Below are 21086 nucleotides of genomic sequence, written 5' to 3'. Positions count from 1 at the left end.
AAGAAAGTCCTACAAAGGATGACAGCATTTTATTTTTGGGTGAACTATCACTTTAAGGTTTGACAATAAATGTGTCATGTTGAAATATTGTTAAAATTGTAACTCTTGAATATTTTAATGCATAAGACTGAAAAAGTAAAATGTTATTGTCAGTACTGTTAAAAAAAATAATCTGCCGTGTAAAAATAACTTGACTTTATTCATAAATGTTTAGAGCAACTTTCATTTTCCATAATGGTAAATTGAGTAGCTATCATCAGACAGAAGGTGAAATGTCACTCGTGTTCATAAACTGGTAGTCAAAAGTGCCCCAGAACTGTTGGCTGTCATACGTCCTTCAGAATGCCTTTATATTTAAGATATATCCCTTTAAAGTGAGCTTATAAAATATGCAAAGTACAGCTTCTCTGAGCAAGACAGCACTGGTGCACATGGAAATAAAACAATTTGCTTTTGCCTGCAAGTTTATTACACCGATAAGCAATACTGCCCCATCCATTCTCTGCCCATATTTTACTTCATCTTTACGCCATTTACTCTGTTGTCACGACTAATGGTGTTATGAAGAGCATTATAATTCATTGTTATTGTTCCCCTTGACAGTATCAAAGCTGAGAACACAAAAGCGGACACTACACCAATTGAACCTGTCACAAATACACAACTCAACATCGCCTCTGGTGGCGCCAAAGTTGTATCCTCACGATAAAGTATACTATTGACATAACAAAGGCCAATCGCAACAATGTTTCCAGTGGTTTCCTTTGAATGGCAACACCATAGACCATTAAAAAACACCGCTCGTTAAATGAACCAATGGCAAGTGTCGGTGGTTGTAAGTGGGCGGGTTCAGATCTTATCAGGAGGAGAGGGCCAAGTACTAGTTGCAAAGCGGAAAGAAAATGGCGGCCGTGGCTGCGGAGCCAGGAGCTGCTGCTGCGGCATCAACAACAGCGCGGGACGGGGTGGAATACGACCCCGAGCCAGGAGAGCATGTGGACGACCTTCAGGTCCGTTCAACGCCCGATTTTGTCCCAGAAACGGAGCTGTGTTACCAACCCGAGGAGGTGGATGCAGTTCAGGAATGCAGCAATGTCCAAATGGAAATTAGAAGGCCGGACCTTCAAGCCGCGGGAAAAGCCCTCGCTGCCTATGCGGACGGCGAGCAAACCGACACGGGGGGTTCCTGGGGGCGCTTGGGCGCAACCGAGCAGTCCGTGCTTATGGACTACAGGTACACGGGCGTTTCTGAGTACGGGGAACGTTTAAAAGATTCGTACTCGCAAAAGGTGGAGGTTGCGAGCGAGGTCTGTCCTCTCGAATCCAGCCCCTGCCTTCTCCCGAGCCCCGACTCCCAACCGTCCGTGGTCTTCTTGCATTCTCGCCCCACTTATCCTTCGGAACCCGAAACAGGGCTGTCTCTCGCCGAACCGACCGTCGAATACGACTCCAATCCCGCATCAACCCATCCTTCTGATATCGAGTGTGAACTGATAGGCTTCACGCAGCCGGAGCCCGAACCCGCTAATGACGCGCCCGGGTCAGAACACCAAAGTCACGAGGATGCTTTTCATGAAATCCCGCACCCATCGCATCATCTGGACTCGCTGTCAACCGCTGAAGAAACGTCACTGGGGGAGTCGGTGGGACAGAGCTGCATTAGTGACTTTTCTACTGTTTCTAGCAAAGACTCTCCCGAACTAACAGCGATCGTGGATCAGTCGCTCATCTCATCCTCGGAATCGGAGGAGTTGCGCTCGCATCCTCTTCACGAACGGAGTTTTAAAACGGACCTCCGTGAACCTGACGGGGTGTCAGAGACGAAGCCCCCGGTTCTGTGCGAGGAACCTGACGCGGTTGGCAGTCTCGCGCTCGGGTCAGAGGTTCGTGTCAGATTGGATCACATCATCGATGATGCGCTCGTGGTGTCGTTCCGTTTAGGCGAGAAGATCTTCTCCGGTGTTCTCATGGACCTTTCGAAAAGGTAAACATGCGTGAAATATTCACCCTTAAACTGTGGCCTACGTCACAGCTGTCAAAATGATGTTTACATTGTGTGTATCAGCGTGTAAGGAGCATCCTTCTTTATCAACATTTTCAGATTTTAGAACAAAATTGGGTTGGGTATTCAAATTTAACCCAACTTGAATAACATTTGAGCTTTTTGATTAATTTTACTGCCACAATTGAAATTGTATAGGTACACATGTTCAGTGTAGTCATTATGGGATCCACGAAACACCATGTATAACTTTGATAAAATTAGGGAAAATACAATATCAGTATGTCACGCTGCTGTCACCGCTCAAATTCATATCAACTGGTCATATACAGGACTACAACGAGTATATCAATTCTGGGATAACGGTGTTACTCTGTTGATTAACACCCTACATCCCCCACAAATCCCCTCAACACCCTCTTTCACACATTCTCAATGTCATACATGAATCATAGCGGTGCCCAATTAATCCTGTCAGTTATGTGGCCCTGAGCTGTGTGGTATCACCAGTCTCTACGTTCTCATTTGAGATAACATTCTTGTGATCTTGGAGAGAAAGTGTCCAGAAGAGCCTGTGCAACAACATTGTCAGCAAGTGACTTTACAGACTGGAAATTATGCTTTTGGAGGAAACCGTTCCCCATGCTGATAGCTCATATGAGTCAAGCAACTCATTGAACTTCAGGCTTGATCGGATTACACTTGACTTCGGTGGGGGAAATCATGAAACCACACCTGTCATTTTAGTCTTATAACAGTGACTACAGTACAGTTATAATTAAAGTGGCCTTAACTTTTTTTGCATTTGTCATGTTGATCTTGATAACTTGCAGAATAGTATCGCACCCTTCAACTATCCATTTGATCACATTTAAAAAAGAAAGATACAGTTGTGCGATTATTTACGAAAACATGCAATGCATTCGGGGGGACGGGCGTAACTAATGCACGTGCACACCCATTGCCAACAAAACACAGACATATGACTCGGTTTTCACTTACTGCCTGTGGATTTATGTACGGCGTCTTTTAGCGCTGGGTCCGCTCCATCTATCAGTTCAAACGATAACATCCATCACTGTAATGCCGTGAACATTAAAGTAAAAGTAAGAGTAACAAGCTGCAGCTGCAGGCACACAGCGCAGCCATGATGGTAAGCGGGTCTCGCTCATCGATAACCGCATGGTCGGACTATTTCTTTCAAGTTGCCGTGGACATGCTTTTCTGGGAGAATTGCCCAATGATGGACTAAGAAAAAGAAATGTTGTTACGTAATGGTTTTTCATGTTCGAAAATAACTTTCCGAAACTTATACGAACGCTGGGAGTGAATGGTATTGAGCACAGAAATAATTCGTAATACGTCCAACTCGTTTTTTTGACAAGTTGACCATGTCAAGCATTAAAAGACAGCACATTTAACATTGTAAAGAAGACAGAATGCATGAAACACCGTTGCATGCTGCCATCCAATTTAATATTACAATTATAATGAAATTGATCTTAGTTACGGAAGTAGTTTTAACTTGAAACAAACAAAAATATCTTGACATTTGAATGCTGTTTAAGTGGAAAATGTATGAAGCTGGTTACCACAGTTCTGTACATGTTGATTAATTTTTTCAATTGAGGTATGGAGGTCAGAAATTGAAGTCATAAATGTCTTGTCTGGGCAGTGTGCAGCCATTGCTGCTGTACCCGGGGAGCAGTTGGGGGATCGATGCCTTGCTCAGGGGTCTCCCCTCAGCTGTGGTATTGAAGATGGAGGAGAGCGCTGATCATTCACTCCCCCCACCTAGAATCCCTGCTGGTACTGAGGCTCAAACCGGCAACGTTTTGGTTACCATCACTTTAAAAAACTTTAAACCATGTACTTAAAAACAATCTGAAGTACAATTAAATATTATTTAAATTAATCTCAGTGTGAAAACCAGCCTACCAAAATTTCATTAATAGAAGTAAAATTGCACGTAAGAAAATAACAGACTAGAAGCTTTTCTATGACTGATAGCATTTTAATGTTGCCTTCAATTCACCCCTGGTCAATGTAGAAGTATTTGGCAGTTGTATTGTTGACACGTAAAAGACTACACCTTAAATACATATTATGACCCCATTTTTCCAATGTATTTCCAAGAAAAAAAAGCATAGTCTTACAATTCAGAACAGTATGGTAATTTCAAAGCCAAATCAGAAATGTATGAGAATTAAATGTCAAAGCCCCAAACCAGACAATTAATCTTCATAATCACCATGATTTATAAGACAATTAATCGTCTGCCAAATTTCATAATCGTGACAGTCCTAGTGTGTAATGATGCTGAGTGTGAATGCAAGCAGTCTGCCATGCTGTGAAGGCAGGTCTCCACGACTGCGTCTAAATGGTCGCATTGTGCGACCTGCAAATTTGGAATTTCTTCTAGTTGTTATTTCGCAATAAAATCTTTGTAAGGACATAATACAAGACCTTTCATTTTGCTGTAATGTGAGTGTGCCCTGATTGATCGGTCGTCGATCATTATTAGCCGATAATCACTTTAAATGGCTTTGATCGGCGATCTCAATGACGGCGAATCAAGTGATGCAAAAGTGTAGGCCTGCCGCGCTGTACAATCCGAGCGACATATGAGGTCTGGACTGTTCAGCTCAGTCACTCACTCAACTGACTTTGCCTGTCACTCCTTTTTGTTGCAGTCTGAAGTAAACTGATACACGTACACACTAAAGATAAATTTGGTTTCACAGAGTGATAACTGCTTTCTACTTTCAAATTAACCCATGAAAATGCAAATAGTGACCAAAGCCTTTACCAAAACTATTCGCAGTGTGTACGGAACAGAACTCAATAACTGTGTTTATGACATAGCTGAACGCCCATCAGAGATGTGTTTTCGTCTGTATGTGAGGTGCTAGAAAACAGCAGTGAAAGAAGTCTTTGCTCTGGCAGATTTGACACGGGGTAACGTTAGCGGCTCTCAGGAGTCCTTTGCTATAGTGACAGTGTTGCCAGATAGTCATAGAAAAAAGTCTGCAAGGAAAGACAAGGCCAAAATAAACCTTAAAATACATATAACAGCGCATTTAAAAGGGGGCTGCCACTCCCGAAAGTTTGCAGTTTGTACGTGTTTGTTTTGTTCTGTTGTTTTTCATAATTATTAAACAGGAAAGCTATGTTATACTCTTTAGCTTTTCCTGTGGCTGCTATCATTTATGTTTATGTAATATACGCTGTTTGTGTTTAGTTAAATGTTTGAAATCGTTAAATAATTCTAGATGATGAATAGAAAGCTTCATATAGATACTGTGATCGATCATGAATGATTGTATCGGCGGATACTGGTTCTAACTAGGGGTGGGCGGAATGACCAAAAATATATTTCACGGAATGAAGTTTTATTTCACTGAAATTATATATTTCACGGTAACAATCTCCTATTTTAATTATATATCTTATACCTCATTGATTGATTTAATTTATTTATGTATTACAGTTCATTTAAATGCTCACCATAGTTAAAATTAAGCCAAGTTATGAAAATGTACTAAAGATATCAAATTAAGTTCTAATAATCAGATTTATCATTTATTTATATTTGTCTTCCGGCTATATCATATGTATACATATGTATCTAGACCATCTGACCAATCAGATCAAAGCACGCTGACTGAAAGGAGGGGATAAGACAGATGAATCGCCCATCGAATCATTTGAGAGTTAGTCAAGAAGTAGGGTAATAATAACTACATGTATGTAAACGTGTTGTTGGACACTGCATAAACCAAAGTTTTCATCCCCATCATTTAGCGCAAAAAAACAAGCGTATTGTTTCCCTGCAGTTGATGGATTCCGGATGTTAGACATTATCGATTATAGCGCTGTCAATATGGATATGTCTCTTAAACAAACGCATGGATTCCCTTCAGAAGACCTTTTTTAAGACCATGGTGCCGCATTGAGAAGTTATTTGATCGATGGATGCACTTTTTGAAACTTCAAAAAATCGCACCCCAATCAGTCCCATTCTACCGCTTTGAAGTTAAAGTATACGTGGTTTTAAAACTCTGACTGCATTATTCTTCAAGAAGAAAACCTTATTCACTTAAGATGCCTTGAGGGTGAGTAAATTATGGGGAAATTTTGATTTATGCCTGAAGAACCGCTTTAATATTCCTACATAAAATGTGGGGCGTAAGAGCAGCAACACACTGTCTGAACTCAAATGTTTTTTGCACTTGGATTAGTTCTATTTTCATATGCAGTTTTCAATGTTACAATATTTCTAGGACCTGGGTAAACCAATAGAAATAGTTAATTCTAATGTAATAAAACCGTAACGCTTCATTGTGTTAGCTCTTTATACACCTCTGAAGGCATAGCTATGGATATTATATTGCATTTCTAATAAATTGATCATCCAAAAAATTTAACTCTGGACCTTTAAAATTATAGATATTTTTAACAAATTTAAGTTAACTTCAGATTACAATAGTGAATAAAAAAATGAAAGGCCACAAACCTGTATATTAAACTTTAAACACACTTCGGTATATTGACACAGTCGCATACCTTGTTCAGGATCAGGTTATTTTACATTTAAGAAACAGTATAACTAACAAAATTTCACAAAAGCTGTAAAGAGATGCTGCAATCTAATGAACCGCTGCCTTTTCTGTGATGGTGATGTTAAATTCGACAACACCCCTGCATCCACCATGGTAATGAAGCAATGAATGTACAATCAACGATATGCCCCCTTTTGTAACATCCACCCGTTGTAAAAAGATAAGTGACATCTAATGGATAGTGGTAGCATAACATTCAAAGAAAAAACATATATTTTTGAGAATTAATATTGAATCGACCACATAAAGTTCTAATCCTAATGCATTGTGGTGTTTTGGTAAAAATTGTTCGAGTAGTGTGTTCACACTGAAAATTCCAACAAGACAAAGTGCACTCTGAATCCCTAATGATACACTTATTCATATGGAAAAAATATGTGTGGAATGTTATATGCTTTTACTGAAGCCGTTTTTCACATTTTGCTCTTTTTCTGCTATATTAAAAGAAACATACGGAATGCATACGGTGTCCCAACGTTCCACACATAATCTTTCGTCTGAAAGCCTCCTCATCACTACTCACAGTGCACATTTTGTTAAGTTTGAACCCACTGCTTGCACTTTATACTATAAAATTGTGTCCACTAGTGCATAAGAATGTAAATTGGGATGCCCCTTTAGTACCTGACTTGTAAAAGCTAATGTATATTTGACTTTTAACAAATAACAGCATCACATAAGTCTAGATCCCTAGACCCTGTTATACCATTGGTGAGATAAGTAGTAATAGAACGATTATTTTGCGTGTGTTTTCATAAAACAGAGAATCAGTTGCACTCAGCCCACATTAAAGAATGGAATCGGTGAACAGAGTGATTTCCACAGATAATGGTTCTGCCATGCACAAGGGCGTGCAAGACATTCAAGGACCTTTCACTGTAGTTTTTCAGCAGTGTTGCAGTTTTCTTTCAAAAATCTGATTCTGAGGCAAACAAGGTAAGCTTTCTGTGACAAAGCGAGAATTGTTATCTTTTTCAGAGCTGCCTGTTTTTCCTCCTTTTGAGGAAGTCTAACAAGACCAGAAGAAAGTAGAGAATATTTGGTTTGTGGCTACTGAATTTATCCTGTTAGAGTTTTTGCTATATGGGGCCGTGTGATAGTTGCTAAAATCATTAGGAATATCTTTATTAATACATTCTGATTTGTTGTCAGATAATCGTCCTCGTTTTCATCTGTACTTATGAATAGACTCTTAAACAGATAAAATTACATTGTAATAAAGAAATAACGAATAATATTATGGTTTATCATGCTTAACATACCTGTTGAATTAATGCTGTCGAAGTAACCACTTATACTGGAGCATCAGAGGTTGAGCTAGATTTTTTCATTGTCTGGCATTTTGACGGACAGGCTCATAAAAGATCCGTCATAATACATTTTTACCCGTCACTATGGTGCAAGGTGATGTTACCTTCTAATTAGCATGTTTATGACATCATCGCTATGTACATGCGTTTACTCTCTCAACTTATTGTGTTTTAATACAACTGAATACCCATTAAAGTTTAGGTTGTTTACATATTTAATGTTTCTGTTTTCAGACATGTACTGTGTGCACAATTAGTAGGCAAGTTGTATTTTTGAGGATTACTTTTGTTATTGTACAACTACAGTGCTCGTGGTAAATCTAAAAATGTTAACAAACCCTCAAACCTGAACATTTAAGTAGTAAAAGTGAAGTTTTGGCTTTCTTAAGAGAATATCTATATGTACACCGTTATTAGGCAACTATTAGTGTTCATAATTATTATGCAACTAAATGAAAAAACTAAGATTTTCCCGTCTCCCTTGTTTATTTTCACCTAATTATAAACAAACTCAATTTACAAATGAAGATTTCTGAAAAAAAAGACTCCGTGACCAATATAGCCACCCTTCTTTTCGATAACAGTCACAAGCCTTCCATTCACAGAGTCAGTCAGTTTCTTGATCTGGTCAGAATCAACTATTTGCGCAGCTGCAACCACAGCCTCCCAGACACTGTTCAAAGAGGTGTACTGTTTACCTTCACTGTAAATTTCCTGCTTAAGAAGAGCCCAAAAGTTCTCAATTGGGTTTAAGTCAGGTGAAGAAGGGGGCCAGTTCATTAGTTTTTCATCTTTAAGGCCTTTACTGGCCAGCCACGCAGTGGAGTACTTTGATGCATGTGATGAAGCGTTGTCTTGCATAAAATAAAAGACTTCTTGAAAGACTTTTTCCTGTACTACTGCTTGAAGAAAGTGTCTTCTAAATATTGGCAGTAGGTCTGAGAGTTTATTTTGAGTCCATTTTCAACCCGAAAAGGTCCAACTAGCTCATCTTTGATAATACCTTCCCATACCGGTATCCCACCTCCACCTTGCTGCTGTCTGAGTCGAAGTGGAGCTCTGTGTCCGTTAGTGATCCAACCACGAGCCCATCCATCTGGTCCGTCAAGAGTCAAGCTCATCCATCCACAAAACCTTTGAAAAATCTGTCTTGAGATATTTCTTGGCCCGTTCTTGACGTTTCAACGTATGTGTCGTGTTCAGAGGGGGTCTGGTTTCCGCCTTTCTTACCATGGCCATGTCTCTGAGAACTGAACACCTCGTACTTCTTGACACTCCAGGTAGGTCCCTGGAATCCCATTGTGGAATATGGCAGCACTGGAGGATAATGGGTTCCTGGTAGATTCACGTTTGATTCTTCTCAAAACTTTGGCGGTTAATTTGCGTCTTTTCTTCTCAACACGTTTCTTGCGACCCTGTTGACTATTTGCAACAAAACGTTTGATGGTTCTGTGATCACGCCCCAAAATCTTAAACAATTCGACGGTGGTGGGCTGTCATAGTCTAATGCAGTCTAATGCCTTGTTTATACACTGACCCCTTGAGGGTTTTCCCTAACGGGAGTGGTGTTTATGAGAAATGAATGCGAAAAATGCGTCCGTTCCTCCGATCACTTATCACATTCTGATTAAAGGAAATGATTGGATGCTACCAACTTGACACAAAGGAGAATGACAAATTGCCCTCATTTTAAATCCATTAACGTGATCTCTGTGAAGCATTATAAACAAATATGCTCAAAACCTCACAGAAACTTTACAGTAACATGACTGAATGAAGATCTGTTGCATTCGGATGTTGCGTATTAGTACAGCTACTCTAGTGTCTTAAAGTTGAGGAATTTGCACCTTGACCACACTTTTTGGTTTTTAAACTTAATGTCTTTCTCATTTTTTCTCTCTCAGGTTTGGACCATACGGAATTCCTATAACAATGTTCCCCAAGAGAGAGTACAAGGACAAACCAGAATCTATGCAGCTAAAGATGGAAGCATTCCAGTCAGAGACGGATAAAGGTGTCACTCAAGGACCTACTGATGCCCCAGTTAAGGATCCGACGGATGCTCCTGATGCCCTCCTGAAAGTTGCTGCAGAAGCTCCTGCTGGGCCCCAGCCCTGTCCCAACCCTCAGCCCAACCCATGGACCTCAAAACCACCTCCCTTGTTTCAGGAGGGGGCCCCTTATCCACCTCCATTGTTCATCAGGGACACTTACAACCAGCCATTACCTCAGCCTCTACCCCGCAAAATAAAGCGGCCCAAACGTAGGCTGTACAGAGAGGAGCCTACTTCTATAATGAATGCCATCAAGCTCCGACCGAGACAAGTTCTGTGCGATAAATGCAAAGGGACTGTGGTTCAAGGGGATAAGCGTGAGACACGCAGAGGCCCTATCTCAGACTGCCGTAGTGACGATGCCAAAAGACGGCGAAATGACAACACAACGGCAGTTTCTGGTAAGCGGCCACGCAACGATCCTCGTTCTGAGGACAAGAGCCGTGGTACTGACGGGCCGAAGCGGCAAGCTTCAGCCATACGGGTGTCATCCTCCACCTCTCTGGGCCATAGTCAGGTCAAAGGTGCAGCTGCTGGTAACAAAGTTGTGAAGGGCATGTCCAGTACAACGCAATCCTCGGCCAACGCCCGCATGCAGCTCAATGCCAAAAAAGTGCTTCAGAGCAAAAATGTTGACCACTCCAAAGCACGAGAGGTGCTTAAGATGGCCAAGGCTCAGAGAGGACAGAGAGAGACACTCACAGGTAGCGGTGGGAATTCCAAGGCCATAACCCGGGCCGCTGCTCTCCAGGAAGCCCACCAGAAGGTCCACTTCACCCGAAGACTGCAGCAGATCAGTGGAGGAGGTTCCAACCCCTTACCACCCAGGATGCGTATCAAGCCCCAAAGGTACCGTAACGAAGAGAACGATTCTTCCTCATTTAAGCCGCCTTGCTTGGAGAAAGTGCCGGGAGGGGGCAGTTTAGCGCTGCCCAAACCAGCTGCTCCCCGCTGTACCTCCACACGCTCCTCCTCCTGCTCTGCAAGCCAAGCCACCAATGCAGTAGAGTCCCAGAGGTCAGACAGTGCGCTCGAGTCTCTACTGAGCACGGCCCAACCCGATCCTCAAATGCTCCCGGCACCGGAATACACGGAAGCCCACGTTGAGCCAGAGGAACAGGAAGGGCAGGAGGAAAAGCGGGAGATTCATGGGAGCAAGGCTGGCAACCTAGTGGTTTACATGACCCTTAACCCCAGCCAGCCTGACTCCGCTAGTACCTCCATGTGCAGCGTTGATAGTGCAGATGATTTAAAGTCGTCAAACTCTGAGTGTAGCTCTAACGAAACATTCGACCTTCCTCCTCCCGGTGACTTGCGGTCGGCCCCTGCCCCTGGCACATCCTCCGCTTTTGCCTCTGCCTCTCCCTCTGCTCCCAAGGATGACAAAAAACACAGTAAATCTCACAAAGCTGCCGTCTTTTCCAAAAACGTCTCAAAGTGCGTTGCCCTGGATGGCAGAACAATTTGCGTAGGGGACATTGTTTGGGCCAAAATCCTCGGCTTCCCTTGGTGGCCCGCCCGCATCCTAGTCATCACAGTCAGTCGCAAAGATAATGGGCTCTTAGTCAGGCAGGAGGCCAGAGTGTCTTGGTTCGGGTCGCCTACCACTTCCTTCCTTGCAATTACCCAACTTGCCCCATTTCTAGAAAACTTCCAGTCTCGCTTTGACAAGAAGAGAAAGGGTCTGTATCGTAAAGCCATCACTGAAGCTGCCAAGGCTGCCAAGCAGCTCACCCCAGAGGTTCGCGCCTTGCTAACTCAGTTTGAGACGTGAGGCGTTGTGTCTTGGTAAGGTAGGAAAAACAGGCACCTGAGTTGGCCCCGTAAACCTTCCGAAACCTCTCAAACTTTGCCGTAACAGCTCCCAGGGTGAAGCCTGTCAAACATCAGCCAGGCCACCAGAACGAATTTATTTTTATTGAAAAGGCAAGTGAAGGGGATTGAATCGATTAACTGAAATGAAACTTATCATGTAGAATATCCGACGTTCGTCCGTATGTAATCAGTCTTTTGAGTTTATCATATCTTACATTTATTATACTGAAACAGATAAGGAGAGTTCTAGGAAAATATTTTATGGGTTGCCCACAATATTAAGGCTAGCTAAATAGTATCTAAATCTAAAAGCTCTTACGAGAAAATCATTTGGTCTTGATCTGTGTACAATTAGCAAAGTTGCACCCTGAGTGGGATTTTTATCCAGCTGAATAGCTTTCTCTTGAAGAATTAGAAGTTTGTGAAAATGTCTACTTGTATACATTTTTAATTATTACCAACAAAGCGATGCTACTTTGAGACGTGGTGAACCAAGAATCTTTGGTCTGAATCCCTAACCTAGCACAATGAATGCTTCAGAGAAAGTGCTATACACCCTCAGTGTCGAATCGTCCCTTCTGCATTTCCTGTCATTTGATTGTGTTTCTAGAAGAACGGTTCTATCTCCCTAAAATCACTACAGTCCTGTAATTCATTACAACACTATTTCAGTTTTCATTTCCTTGTAATGGAAGTTAGTGCAATCGTGAAAGCCGGCCCTATTTGATAAAGAGAGTCTCGCTCAGGTAGAAAAAGACACTTAATCGCTGCTGATCTTTCTTAGACGTTCCGAGACGACTAATCTAAGTCCAGTGATCCGTGCAGATGGCTGTTGATCTGGGTGTGGCTTTTGGCCAGCCGTGGCTTTGCAGGCAGTTGGGCTGCTGTTATGGGGGGAGGTGCTTGTAAGCCAAAGTCACCTCAAGTGCCACTGTGGGGAGAGCACAGCGACTCCGTAAATACCAGCTCGGAGCTGGAGAAACACGTCAGCCTATCTGTGCACCCGCCTCCCTCTGCCCTCGCAGCTACAACATCTGCTCCCTGAGCTCATTTCTCCCTAATCTACTTGCCCAGCTTCTTTTCTTTCCTCCACTTGTTTTGCACCCTCCTGCTGTCGTCATATGTTTGTCCAAGATTGTTTTTATATACAAATCTGATTTTCGCTGGAAATGTTCCCGTCGTTCAGCCAACCCACCAGCCACATTTTGCATGGATTTGGGCGTGCGTATGTTTTTTATGGCACCATAATGTTTATTCAGTTTAGACATCAAGAAGCAGACTGTACGTTTTCAAGCGAATCGTGTAGCTGCAATGGAATACTGAAACCCGTTCCATTAAATAACTAAAAGAAAACACTTGACGGCTCTGGTGTCCTGCTGAAAAAGTGGGGCATTGGTGCAAAGGGCAGGAGTTCTCATGTGTGAATATGTTCGTCATAATTATGGGCTGCTTTAGTTCAGTGATCCAGTATTCATTGTCATTCGCTGAAATATTTCGCTAAGGATTATTGTGTTTTAAATTTATTGTTGTGCCTGAACTTTATTCCCTGTCATTTGAATATTATGGCTGAAGGTTTGCAGTACACATTTCTATGTAAAGTGTTTTCCGACTGGCTGTTTGGAAGAAGAATAGACTCAATGCTGAGAACAAACAGTTGATTTGTGTGGATTAGCATTATCTCTTTTTCTGTGTCTGTAATCATGGTTATGTCTCTGCATTGCATAGCCATTAGCGTCTTCATCTGTCCAGTTATATTTACACATCTGAGAAGGGACGTACTGCAAGATAGCTTGGTCTTTCCATGTGTGACATAGCAGGTAGAGATCGATGACGTAAGGAAAGAAACAAAATGATGCTTGGTAGGCCACACTGACTGACTGACATATGTTTGTCTAAAGAGTATTTATTTGGTGGTTGGCTGCGTTTCATTTCAGCATCTTATTTTCTACTTTATTATTTCTATCTGTTTGCAGGTCAGAGAATGCTGTAAAACCATTGAAAAAAAGTAACAGTTGAAGATATTGTGTACATGTTTTCTGATGTTTTAAGAGTATATAAATAAACTGTGAACTTCAAGAATTTGATCTAGTTGTCATTATTTTCCTATTTTATCTTCAGCTTGTGTTCATCACACCAAGTTCTCAAATGCAATGGGTGCAGCCCACCATTGAACTGCATTTATATGAGGTGTAGTCTAATGCACAACCCTGGGAAAAGCTTTAAATCCCACAGTCAAAAAACATGTATCTTTTCCTAATAATTTTTATTTTATTTTACAATTAACAAAGTGCTTAAAAGACAGATAGATTTTCATACCTGCAAACAGATGAGAAATTATAAGGGGATCGTAAATCCAAAATGTGCCAAAAGATTTTGACAACTCATGGTGAAATACAAGCTGCACAGGGTTGTCGTAACCGTTCACAAAGCTTTTAGTTCTGACATCATCGACAGACAACACGCATAACATTATAATAGGACTTCTCAGTATATACAAATTTCACAAATGTGCGTAACATTTTGCAATATGATTTTGGTTCTTCCTACTCATGTATAGCAAAGTTTTAGGTTGATGCAGAGACAATGTTACACAATGTGCCGGTGTTTGTGCGAGTGCAGGTGCATGCTCTTGACGTGCAAAAAATGATCAACAATCAGAAGGAATGTGAAACATGTATGTTGGTTATCATTTTCAGTTTTTAAATATATTGAAACATACTGTACATTGTGTAACACATCGCATTAAACTTGAGTCAGTTTATTAGTTCCATAGTGTGTTTGGTTACACTTTTCACATTAAAACAAATGTGCATTTAAGAAAAAGTAGACAATTAGAAACAGGTTCGTTATGTCTTCGTGGTACACATTAGATATCTTTAATCAGTGTTAATATGCTGATTTTGTCATTTCCTAATGGATTTGAGACTTGAGCTTAAAGTTACTAGTGGGAAATCAGTGGTTAATATGCCAAACTATATTTGAACTGCATTTTCTGGACATTTTATAGCAATTTCTATAAAGGTTTATAAATATAAAATTAAGCTTGAGGTAAAATATTCTTATATGTATCTTTTCTCCCCAGCACTGCAACGCTGAAGGGCTGCTGATTAGTCTGTTGCTTAGAGCACTGCCATTGGTCAAGAGCCAGGAAGACGGGAGGAGCCTTCCACAGTTGGAGACACAGGTGTAATGGAGAAATAATTTTTTATTTAAGAAAATAATTATATATTTATAATAATGAATTCCAGACTGCACACCTTTTTCCCAGTCAATCATGGTGAGATGAGTTTTTCAAAACCCATTTTTCTTTAAGGCAGGCATTCATGTTGCAAATATTACAGAGAACATGGAAGCTCTGGCCATAATGGATTGGAGATGGTGATCAGGAACATATATCAGGGGTTTTAAGTGTTTGAAATCAAAGAGAACATTTAATTTAAAAAGAAATATGTAAAATGCAATAAATATTGCATGTGCTATGCTTCACAGTACACATACAGAGGACCGGGTCTTAGTGTGCTTCTAGTCTAAATACCTGTGTTCCTTTTCATTTTTACCTGTGATTTTATTTTGTATTGAGAAATTCTGAGCCTTAATGTAGTGGGTGGATTTATACCCTTTTCTTGAAGTCTCAGTAGAGTTTGAAGTTTTCTCAGTTGTGGCACACCGAACACGTTCAAATATACAGCAATGTGGATCACTTCAAGCCACTATTCAGCTGATTCTGACCTTTTCTAATAAACATGACAGTAAGATCCTAGCGCACCTTTTCCACAGACCCGTTCTTAATTATACAATGCTTTTTCAGATTTAAGGTTTTCCTCAAGGTTTTCCCGTATTTTCCCAGCAGCCTCTGATGTTGAGGGCATCATTCATGGTACAGGCTGAACCGAGGCCTGTAAAAAGAGAATTTAAGAGGAAGACCTGCTGACACGCACCTTGCTGTGCTTTCCTCAGTCTCGCTATACATGCGTGTCAGTACAATCTGAGAACTGTCCTATTACACGTACAGTATGAAGATGGCGGTCGTGGGCATTAATTTGTTTTATTACTGTACATGTATATCTTTATGAAATGAACATTAAATCTGTTTTTGCCTTGGACCAAGTTGTGCGTTTTATTATGTAATAATAAATAATGCTTTTATTAATATGAACGTGAGTGAGAATATTACATTCAGACACCAAACATGAATGCTGAAAAAGGTAAGGGATAAAAACACTGCAAGTATATTAAAGAACCTCTGGTTTAATGTTAGCTCAGGTACAGGTCCAGTGAATACGGCAGTCCAGGCTGCACAGGATAATGAAGTCGATAATCTCATCGCTCAGGACTGGCAAATGGTCTGGTTATCATTGACACCAGCTTTATACATACAGCAAGCAACACTCTGGCATGCCAAAAAACTGAATATAGATCAGTATAATACACACTTCTAATACAAGGATCCCCAAGCAAAATATTTAGACCTATGGAAAAGGTACCTACAACTTATCAAGTTAAAAAAACATGAGCTGATTATTTAATTGACCAAATCGAAGTAACACAAATGATTCTCCAAAAAGGCATCAGCATGACCTGGTGCAACCAAGAGAAGCGAGTCAAACCTATAGCTGCGAACCTCTAAATTGCTATCTGTTGTTGTTATTTGGATTCTGAACAAAATTAACAGAATAGGATCCTGTATTGGCATCTTGGTTGAACTGGAAGTTGTTGGTGGAGAGTCCAAAGGGTCGTAAAACCATGTTGCCCAAGTCCTTCAGCTTACCTGAGAAAAACAAAATCCGACACTGTAGTTTACATGATCAAAACAAGCTCAGTTTAATGTGATAAGGCCAAATCATGAAAGTCAACACATCTGTCAGCTTGACTGCAGCTCTGATGCTATGACTGCAGTGTGATCAATATGATGGCCTGACTGACGCATGTGAACCGCAGTAAATTCTCTTTCCTCCTAGCTGGACAGCAATAGTCTTTACCTGAAGCTATAAATCTGGACTCGTATTCATGAAAAATCTTACCACAAAGGTAATGACAAAATTCAAATAAAATTCTTAGACATGTTGCCGTTTCCTTTTTAAAATGACTTAAAAGATCCTAGTAAAGAAAAAGTCATCATAAAGCATTTTAACGCTTAAATGAGCTCAATGTCCAAAATTTTAGGAGTAGCGAGGAGGACTTTAAGAGACTTGAGAGTTTCCTTAGCAGCAGAGAAAGAGAACGAAACTAGAAAAATGAGAAGAAATGTGTTGCATTGCGTTTCATGTTACTTTTAAGGTTACTGAATTTGATCTTAGTTTTGGTTTTCTTGTATAGCTGCTTTGATGCAATGCAAATTGTAAAAGTGCTATAAAATAAAATGGCACACCACAATAGATCGTGCAGGGTTCATATTTGTGACCGATCCTATGAGAGACATGCTAACATCTCCAAGACAGCGCAGAAATGCCATAGCAGCAGAAATAGAAGTAATCACTACAGTAACACATTTGGCAACTGGAGAAATTCAGCTATGCGGGAGAGATGATTTGGTTCTGTCACAACCTTCAGTTATCACACAAACAATTAAAGCACTTACAGAAACTTATTCTGTCATTGTCCATTTTCTATCAAATACGTTGACATTAACAGCATGGTAAATACCAACAATTATAAAGAATATATATAGTGTGTGTATGTGTGTGTGTGTGAGTGTGTGTGAGTGAGTGAGTATGGTACAAAATTAAAAAATACATGCAATTTCAAACTAATGCCCCTAAACTTAAAAGCGATCTAACTTCCTTCTTGGCCAACCAACCAATCACAGTCTTTAAAAGACATAGCAACTGTGTCAGCACTGCCTCCTCACTAAGATAAACTTTTTGTCTTTCCCTTGCTCAGAGTTGCTCTCAGATTGGTCCTGAATCGAAAAATAGTGTCTGTATGTCTATAATTTTATATACTTTAAAAAGAGCTGTGAGAAAGAAAAGCCAAACTCATTTAACAAGTAATGAAATCAGAGAAAATTATGAGAAGCCTATGGCCAAATAAAAAATTACTTTCAAGACTACACTTAATTTAAGGTTTATCTTCCAATTGGTTTAAATACCTGGTTCTGACTATAACTTTAGTATAGTATTTCTTTTTAACATTTAAAATGAATTGTGCTGACATATAACAATGTCTCCTTTACTCCAGCCAAGGACTGTTCGCTAAAACAAATTCCTTTAACATAGTTCTACTAAACTAGAGGATAGTGTGTTGATAATTGTTTAATCTAACCTAGACCTAACTCTAACATTAGTCCCCAAATGTGAAATCTGATTGGCTATCGGAAATGTTGTTTCAGGACCAACAATAATGTTTACTTAGGAGCTTGTTTAATTGCAGATTCAAGTTTGAATTCTGCAAATTCTGTCGACAGACATAAAAAAATTATACTTATTAAAATCCTGATTTTATGGGTTGTGCATCCTAAAGTCACATATTTAAAGTAAAACCAAAGTTTTCATAAGATGACAAAGGTGAAGGACAACATATACATTTACATTTGGTAGATGCTTTTATCCAAAGCGACTTACATTGCATTATCCTATATATTTATACATAGGTATGTTCAATACCCTGGAATGGAACCCACAACCTTGCGTTTTTAACCCAATGTTCTTACCACTGAACTGTAGGAAATACTAATGTATAGCCCACAGTGATTCTTGTGAGGATGCTTCTGACCTTGGAAAGAATGAAATAAAAAGTAAACAATAAGAGAATATTATCTTACTCATCATTTCTTCTTTTAGCTTCTCGTTGCGCTCTTCGATTTGCCGTGGCAACCTCTGTGCAAGACAGCATAAAAAATATATACATGTTGAGTGAGAAATCATGGGTTCTGTCTTAAAGAACACAAAGTTAGTCCGTGCGAGTTTGGACTAAATTTAAAGAATATTTCAAGAACTGAGCAAGGATCTCAACAACGCCTAATGATAATCACACTCACCATACATGCTTCTCTAGCTGCAGGGATGCCCGGGTCTTTCTCCAGGACAGTTTTATAGTCTTCTAGAGCCTCATCAAGCTTGTCTGTTTTTTCATAGAGTTCTGCTCTCCGCAGAATGGCACGAACATAATTTGGATTCAGTTCTATGGCTGTAAAAGTATAGTCATAGATAGTCCTCAATTGCCCTCCTTTAACAGCTCCAACTCTCAAAACACAACATACAACATTTCAAATCTGTGACAGTTTAAACATGAATAAAGTATAAACAGACAAGTATAATCTCACCTTTAGAACAGTCACTAATCGCTGCTTCTTTTTTATCCTGTCAGTCAAAAGCAAAAAACGATGGAAATAAAAAGTATGCTTGGATAATCACACACGGATACAGGATGATCAAATCTGGGCATTTGAGATGTGTATCAAGACATTTCATTGGTATGGTTTCAAACAACAGGGCCGAATATCCCATTTCATTTATTTTATGATGACAAATCTATTGAACAGCAAGCCACTGACCCACGGGAAGGCAAAAATTATGTTTTTGTTTCTTTTACATTATAAACAAAGTAAAAATAGATGAGTTGTTACACAATAAGACATAAATTAGACAAGCGTCGTGAGAGATCACCTGATGCAAGCGTGCAGCAGCTCGATTTGAGAAGAGTATGGATCTCTCTTTGCTGTAGTGCACCGGACACACTCGTAGAGCGGCTGTATAGGACTCCTCAGCTTCTACATGTTCTGTAAACATTGAAATATCAGCAGCTACACATGAGGGATCATTTACATTTCATTTAATTTTAAAAGCAGCCGTTTGTGCGATTTTTAATGCTAAATAAATAAGTGGCACCACACTTACTTGACCCAGTGTGAATGGACAACAGGAAGGGTGTTTGTCTTTGCCTGCAACACTTTCTTACCTCCACTTTTAAACTGGGCGTTTCCCTTCTCCTTCAGCTCTAAGCTCTCCTTTCTTCTGCTCTGTGATTGCAACAAACACATTGTCAACAGAAATAAAAAATAAGAACGTGTAATGCACAGTTGCATTAAACATGCTCCAGGCAGACCTAATAAAAAGAGGGCAATGCTCACCTCCCTTTCTTCATCCGTCAGGTCTTTCTCCAGTTCCCGCAGGTTCTCTTCATCAAACTCGATCACCTTGTCTGTACTCGCTGCTTCTTTAAATTCAGAATCCGAGTCACCATCTCTCATCCCATCGTCATCTGCAAATCTCTCCCATCTTTCCTGATCTTCGTTATTTTGCTCCTTAAGCCCTGAATCGCTATCTAACGAGTCAAGTGTCTTTTCAGCCGAGGTGGTATTAAAACATGATTGGTTAGTGCTATATGCATTTCCCAGTCTATCTGAGTCATTGTCTTTTTCTATCCCACCATCTGACACCAGCCTATCGCTCTGTGCCATTTCAGTGCACTGTTTATTAGTTTGTCCAGCCGGTGATGTCTCTTCTCCAGGTAGTGTGTCATCACAGTCATAGAAACGGTCTTCTTCCTGATCCGCAGGGCCTTCTCTGGTCTCTGACACTTTTAAAATATTTGCCATAGTGGATGAGAACGTCTCAATGTCAGACTTGTCCATCTCCATCTGGAGCTGTGCTGTCAGATCAACCTGGACAGCATTTGAGTGAAGTGAAATACTGAAATGTAAGAATTATTACACATTTAGCTTCAATAAAATAAAAGGCATATCATGCTTGTTTAATTCCAGACTGCAACTGAGGATAGTTTGTACCATATACAGCCATTACGTACTATTAACACAATTATATTTATGATTAAATATGCCAGATATGTAATATAATATTTTTCCAGACTATAATGTCTCAACTGGTTTTGCTAACTCACTCTATTGTCATACACACTTAGGCTAAACCCTGGTAGGCTATAGCTAGTAACACAGTTAATGTAGGCTACTATTTATTTTTTTGTCTGTATTAAATAACAATAAATAAAAACTTTGGATAACGAAATATGGTTATACAACTACTTAACTCCCGACAAAAATATCAGCCAACACATATTAGTATTAGCACTCATGACAGGGTTGGTTTCATATCACGAGATCGAGACTACAAAAGTGTAATATATACTAGGCCTTCCGCTGCACCAACCATATTTACATTTAATATATATATATATATCATATTTTAAACAAATCATTTATTACTAAGACAATCACTCAGTACTTCTTTCTTACCTTCTAGAAAGGAGCCATAGCGTGTCTTCCGGTTTATCGCACGCACACTGAATGACGTTTAGGAAGTGTACGGAGCTCTGGGATATGTAGTTC

At 40.1% G+C, this 21086-nt stretch overlaps 2 protein-coding genes across 6 annotated transcripts; one reads left to right on the top strand and one right to left on the bottom strand.

Moving 5' to 3' along the window:
* Positions 1-187: 187 nt before the first annotated feature.
* Positions 188-15905, top strand: pwwp2a (PWWP domain containing 2A). Of its 3 annotated transcripts, XR_013788265.1 has the most exons (4): positions 188-1984; positions 9839-10837; positions 14886-14987; positions 15612-15905. XR_013788265.1 is itself a non-coding variant. In XM_079486931.1 (3 exons), exons 1-3 carry the CDS (start codon positions 903-905, stop codon positions 14908-14910), a joined length of 2106 nt encoding a protein of 701 aa, XP_079343057.1. In that variant the 5' UTR covers positions 188-902; the 3' UTR covers positions 14911-15049. The 3 variants fall into 3 exon arrangements, 2 of the variants coding, with proteins under 2 accessions (XP_079343057.1, XP_079343056.1); XM_079486931.1 differs by lacking the exon at positions 15612-15905 and having other exon boundaries at positions 14886-15049; XM_079486930.1 differs by lacking the exons at positions 14886-14987; positions 15612-15905 and having other exon boundaries at positions 9839-13880.
* On the bottom strand, positions 15834-21086 carry ttc1 (tetratricopeptide repeat domain 1). 3 transcript variants are annotated; one of them, XM_079486932.1, is made up of 8 exons: positions 20994-21045; positions 19872-20433; positions 19700-19760; positions 19408-19520; positions 19065-19101; positions 18780-18928; positions 18564-18618; positions 15834-16571 (listed from the first exon to the last, which is right to left on the bottom strand). In XM_079486932.1, the coding sequence occupies exons 2-8, from the start codon at positions 20379-20381 to the stop codon at positions 16435-16437; spliced, it is 1062 nt and encodes a 353-aa protein (XP_079343058.1). In that variant the 5' UTR covers positions 20382-20433; positions 20994-21045; the 3' UTR covers positions 15834-16434. The 3 variants fall into 3 exon arrangements, with proteins under 3 accessions (XP_079343058.1, XP_079343059.1, XP_079343060.1); XM_079486933.1 differs by having other exon boundaries at positions 15899-16571; positions 19872-20405; positions 20994-21086; XM_079486934.1 differs by having other exon boundaries at positions 15899-16571; positions 20983-20994.

Source organism: Barbatula barbatula, assembly GCF_947034865.1.
Source record: "Barbatula barbatula genome assembly, chromosome: 22".
NCBI lineage: Eukaryota > Metazoa > Chordata > Actinopteri > Cypriniformes > Nemacheilidae > Barbatula > Barbatula barbatula.
This window is presented reverse-complemented; position numbering and strand designations above follow the sequence as displayed.

What these genes read in the sequence shown, in the direction of transcription:
- pwwp2a (XM_079486930.1), top strand. Translation starts at nt 903, where the DNA reads ATGGCGGCCGTGGCTGCGGAGCCAGGAGCTGCTGCTGCGGCATCAACA. An exon ending in CTCATGGACCTTTCGAAAAG is followed by an intron (nt 1,985 to 9,838) that starts GTAAACATGCGT and finishes TTTCTCTCTCAG; the next exon opens with GTTTGGACCATACGGAATTC.
- ttc1 (XM_079486933.1), bottom strand. Translation starts at nt 20,381, where the DNA reads ATGGAGATGGACAAGTCTGACATTGAGACGTTCTCATCCACTATGGCA. An exon ending in TGACGGATGAAGAAAGGGAG is followed by an intron (nt 19,761 to 19,871) that starts GTGAGCATTGCC and finishes TTGCAATCACAG; the next exon opens with AGCAGAAGAAAGGAGAGCTT. An exon ending in GCTAAAAGAAGAAATGATGA is followed by an intron (nt 16,572 to 18,563) that starts GTAAGATAATAT and finishes TGTTTTTCTCAG; the next exon opens with GTAAGCTGAAGGACTTGGGC.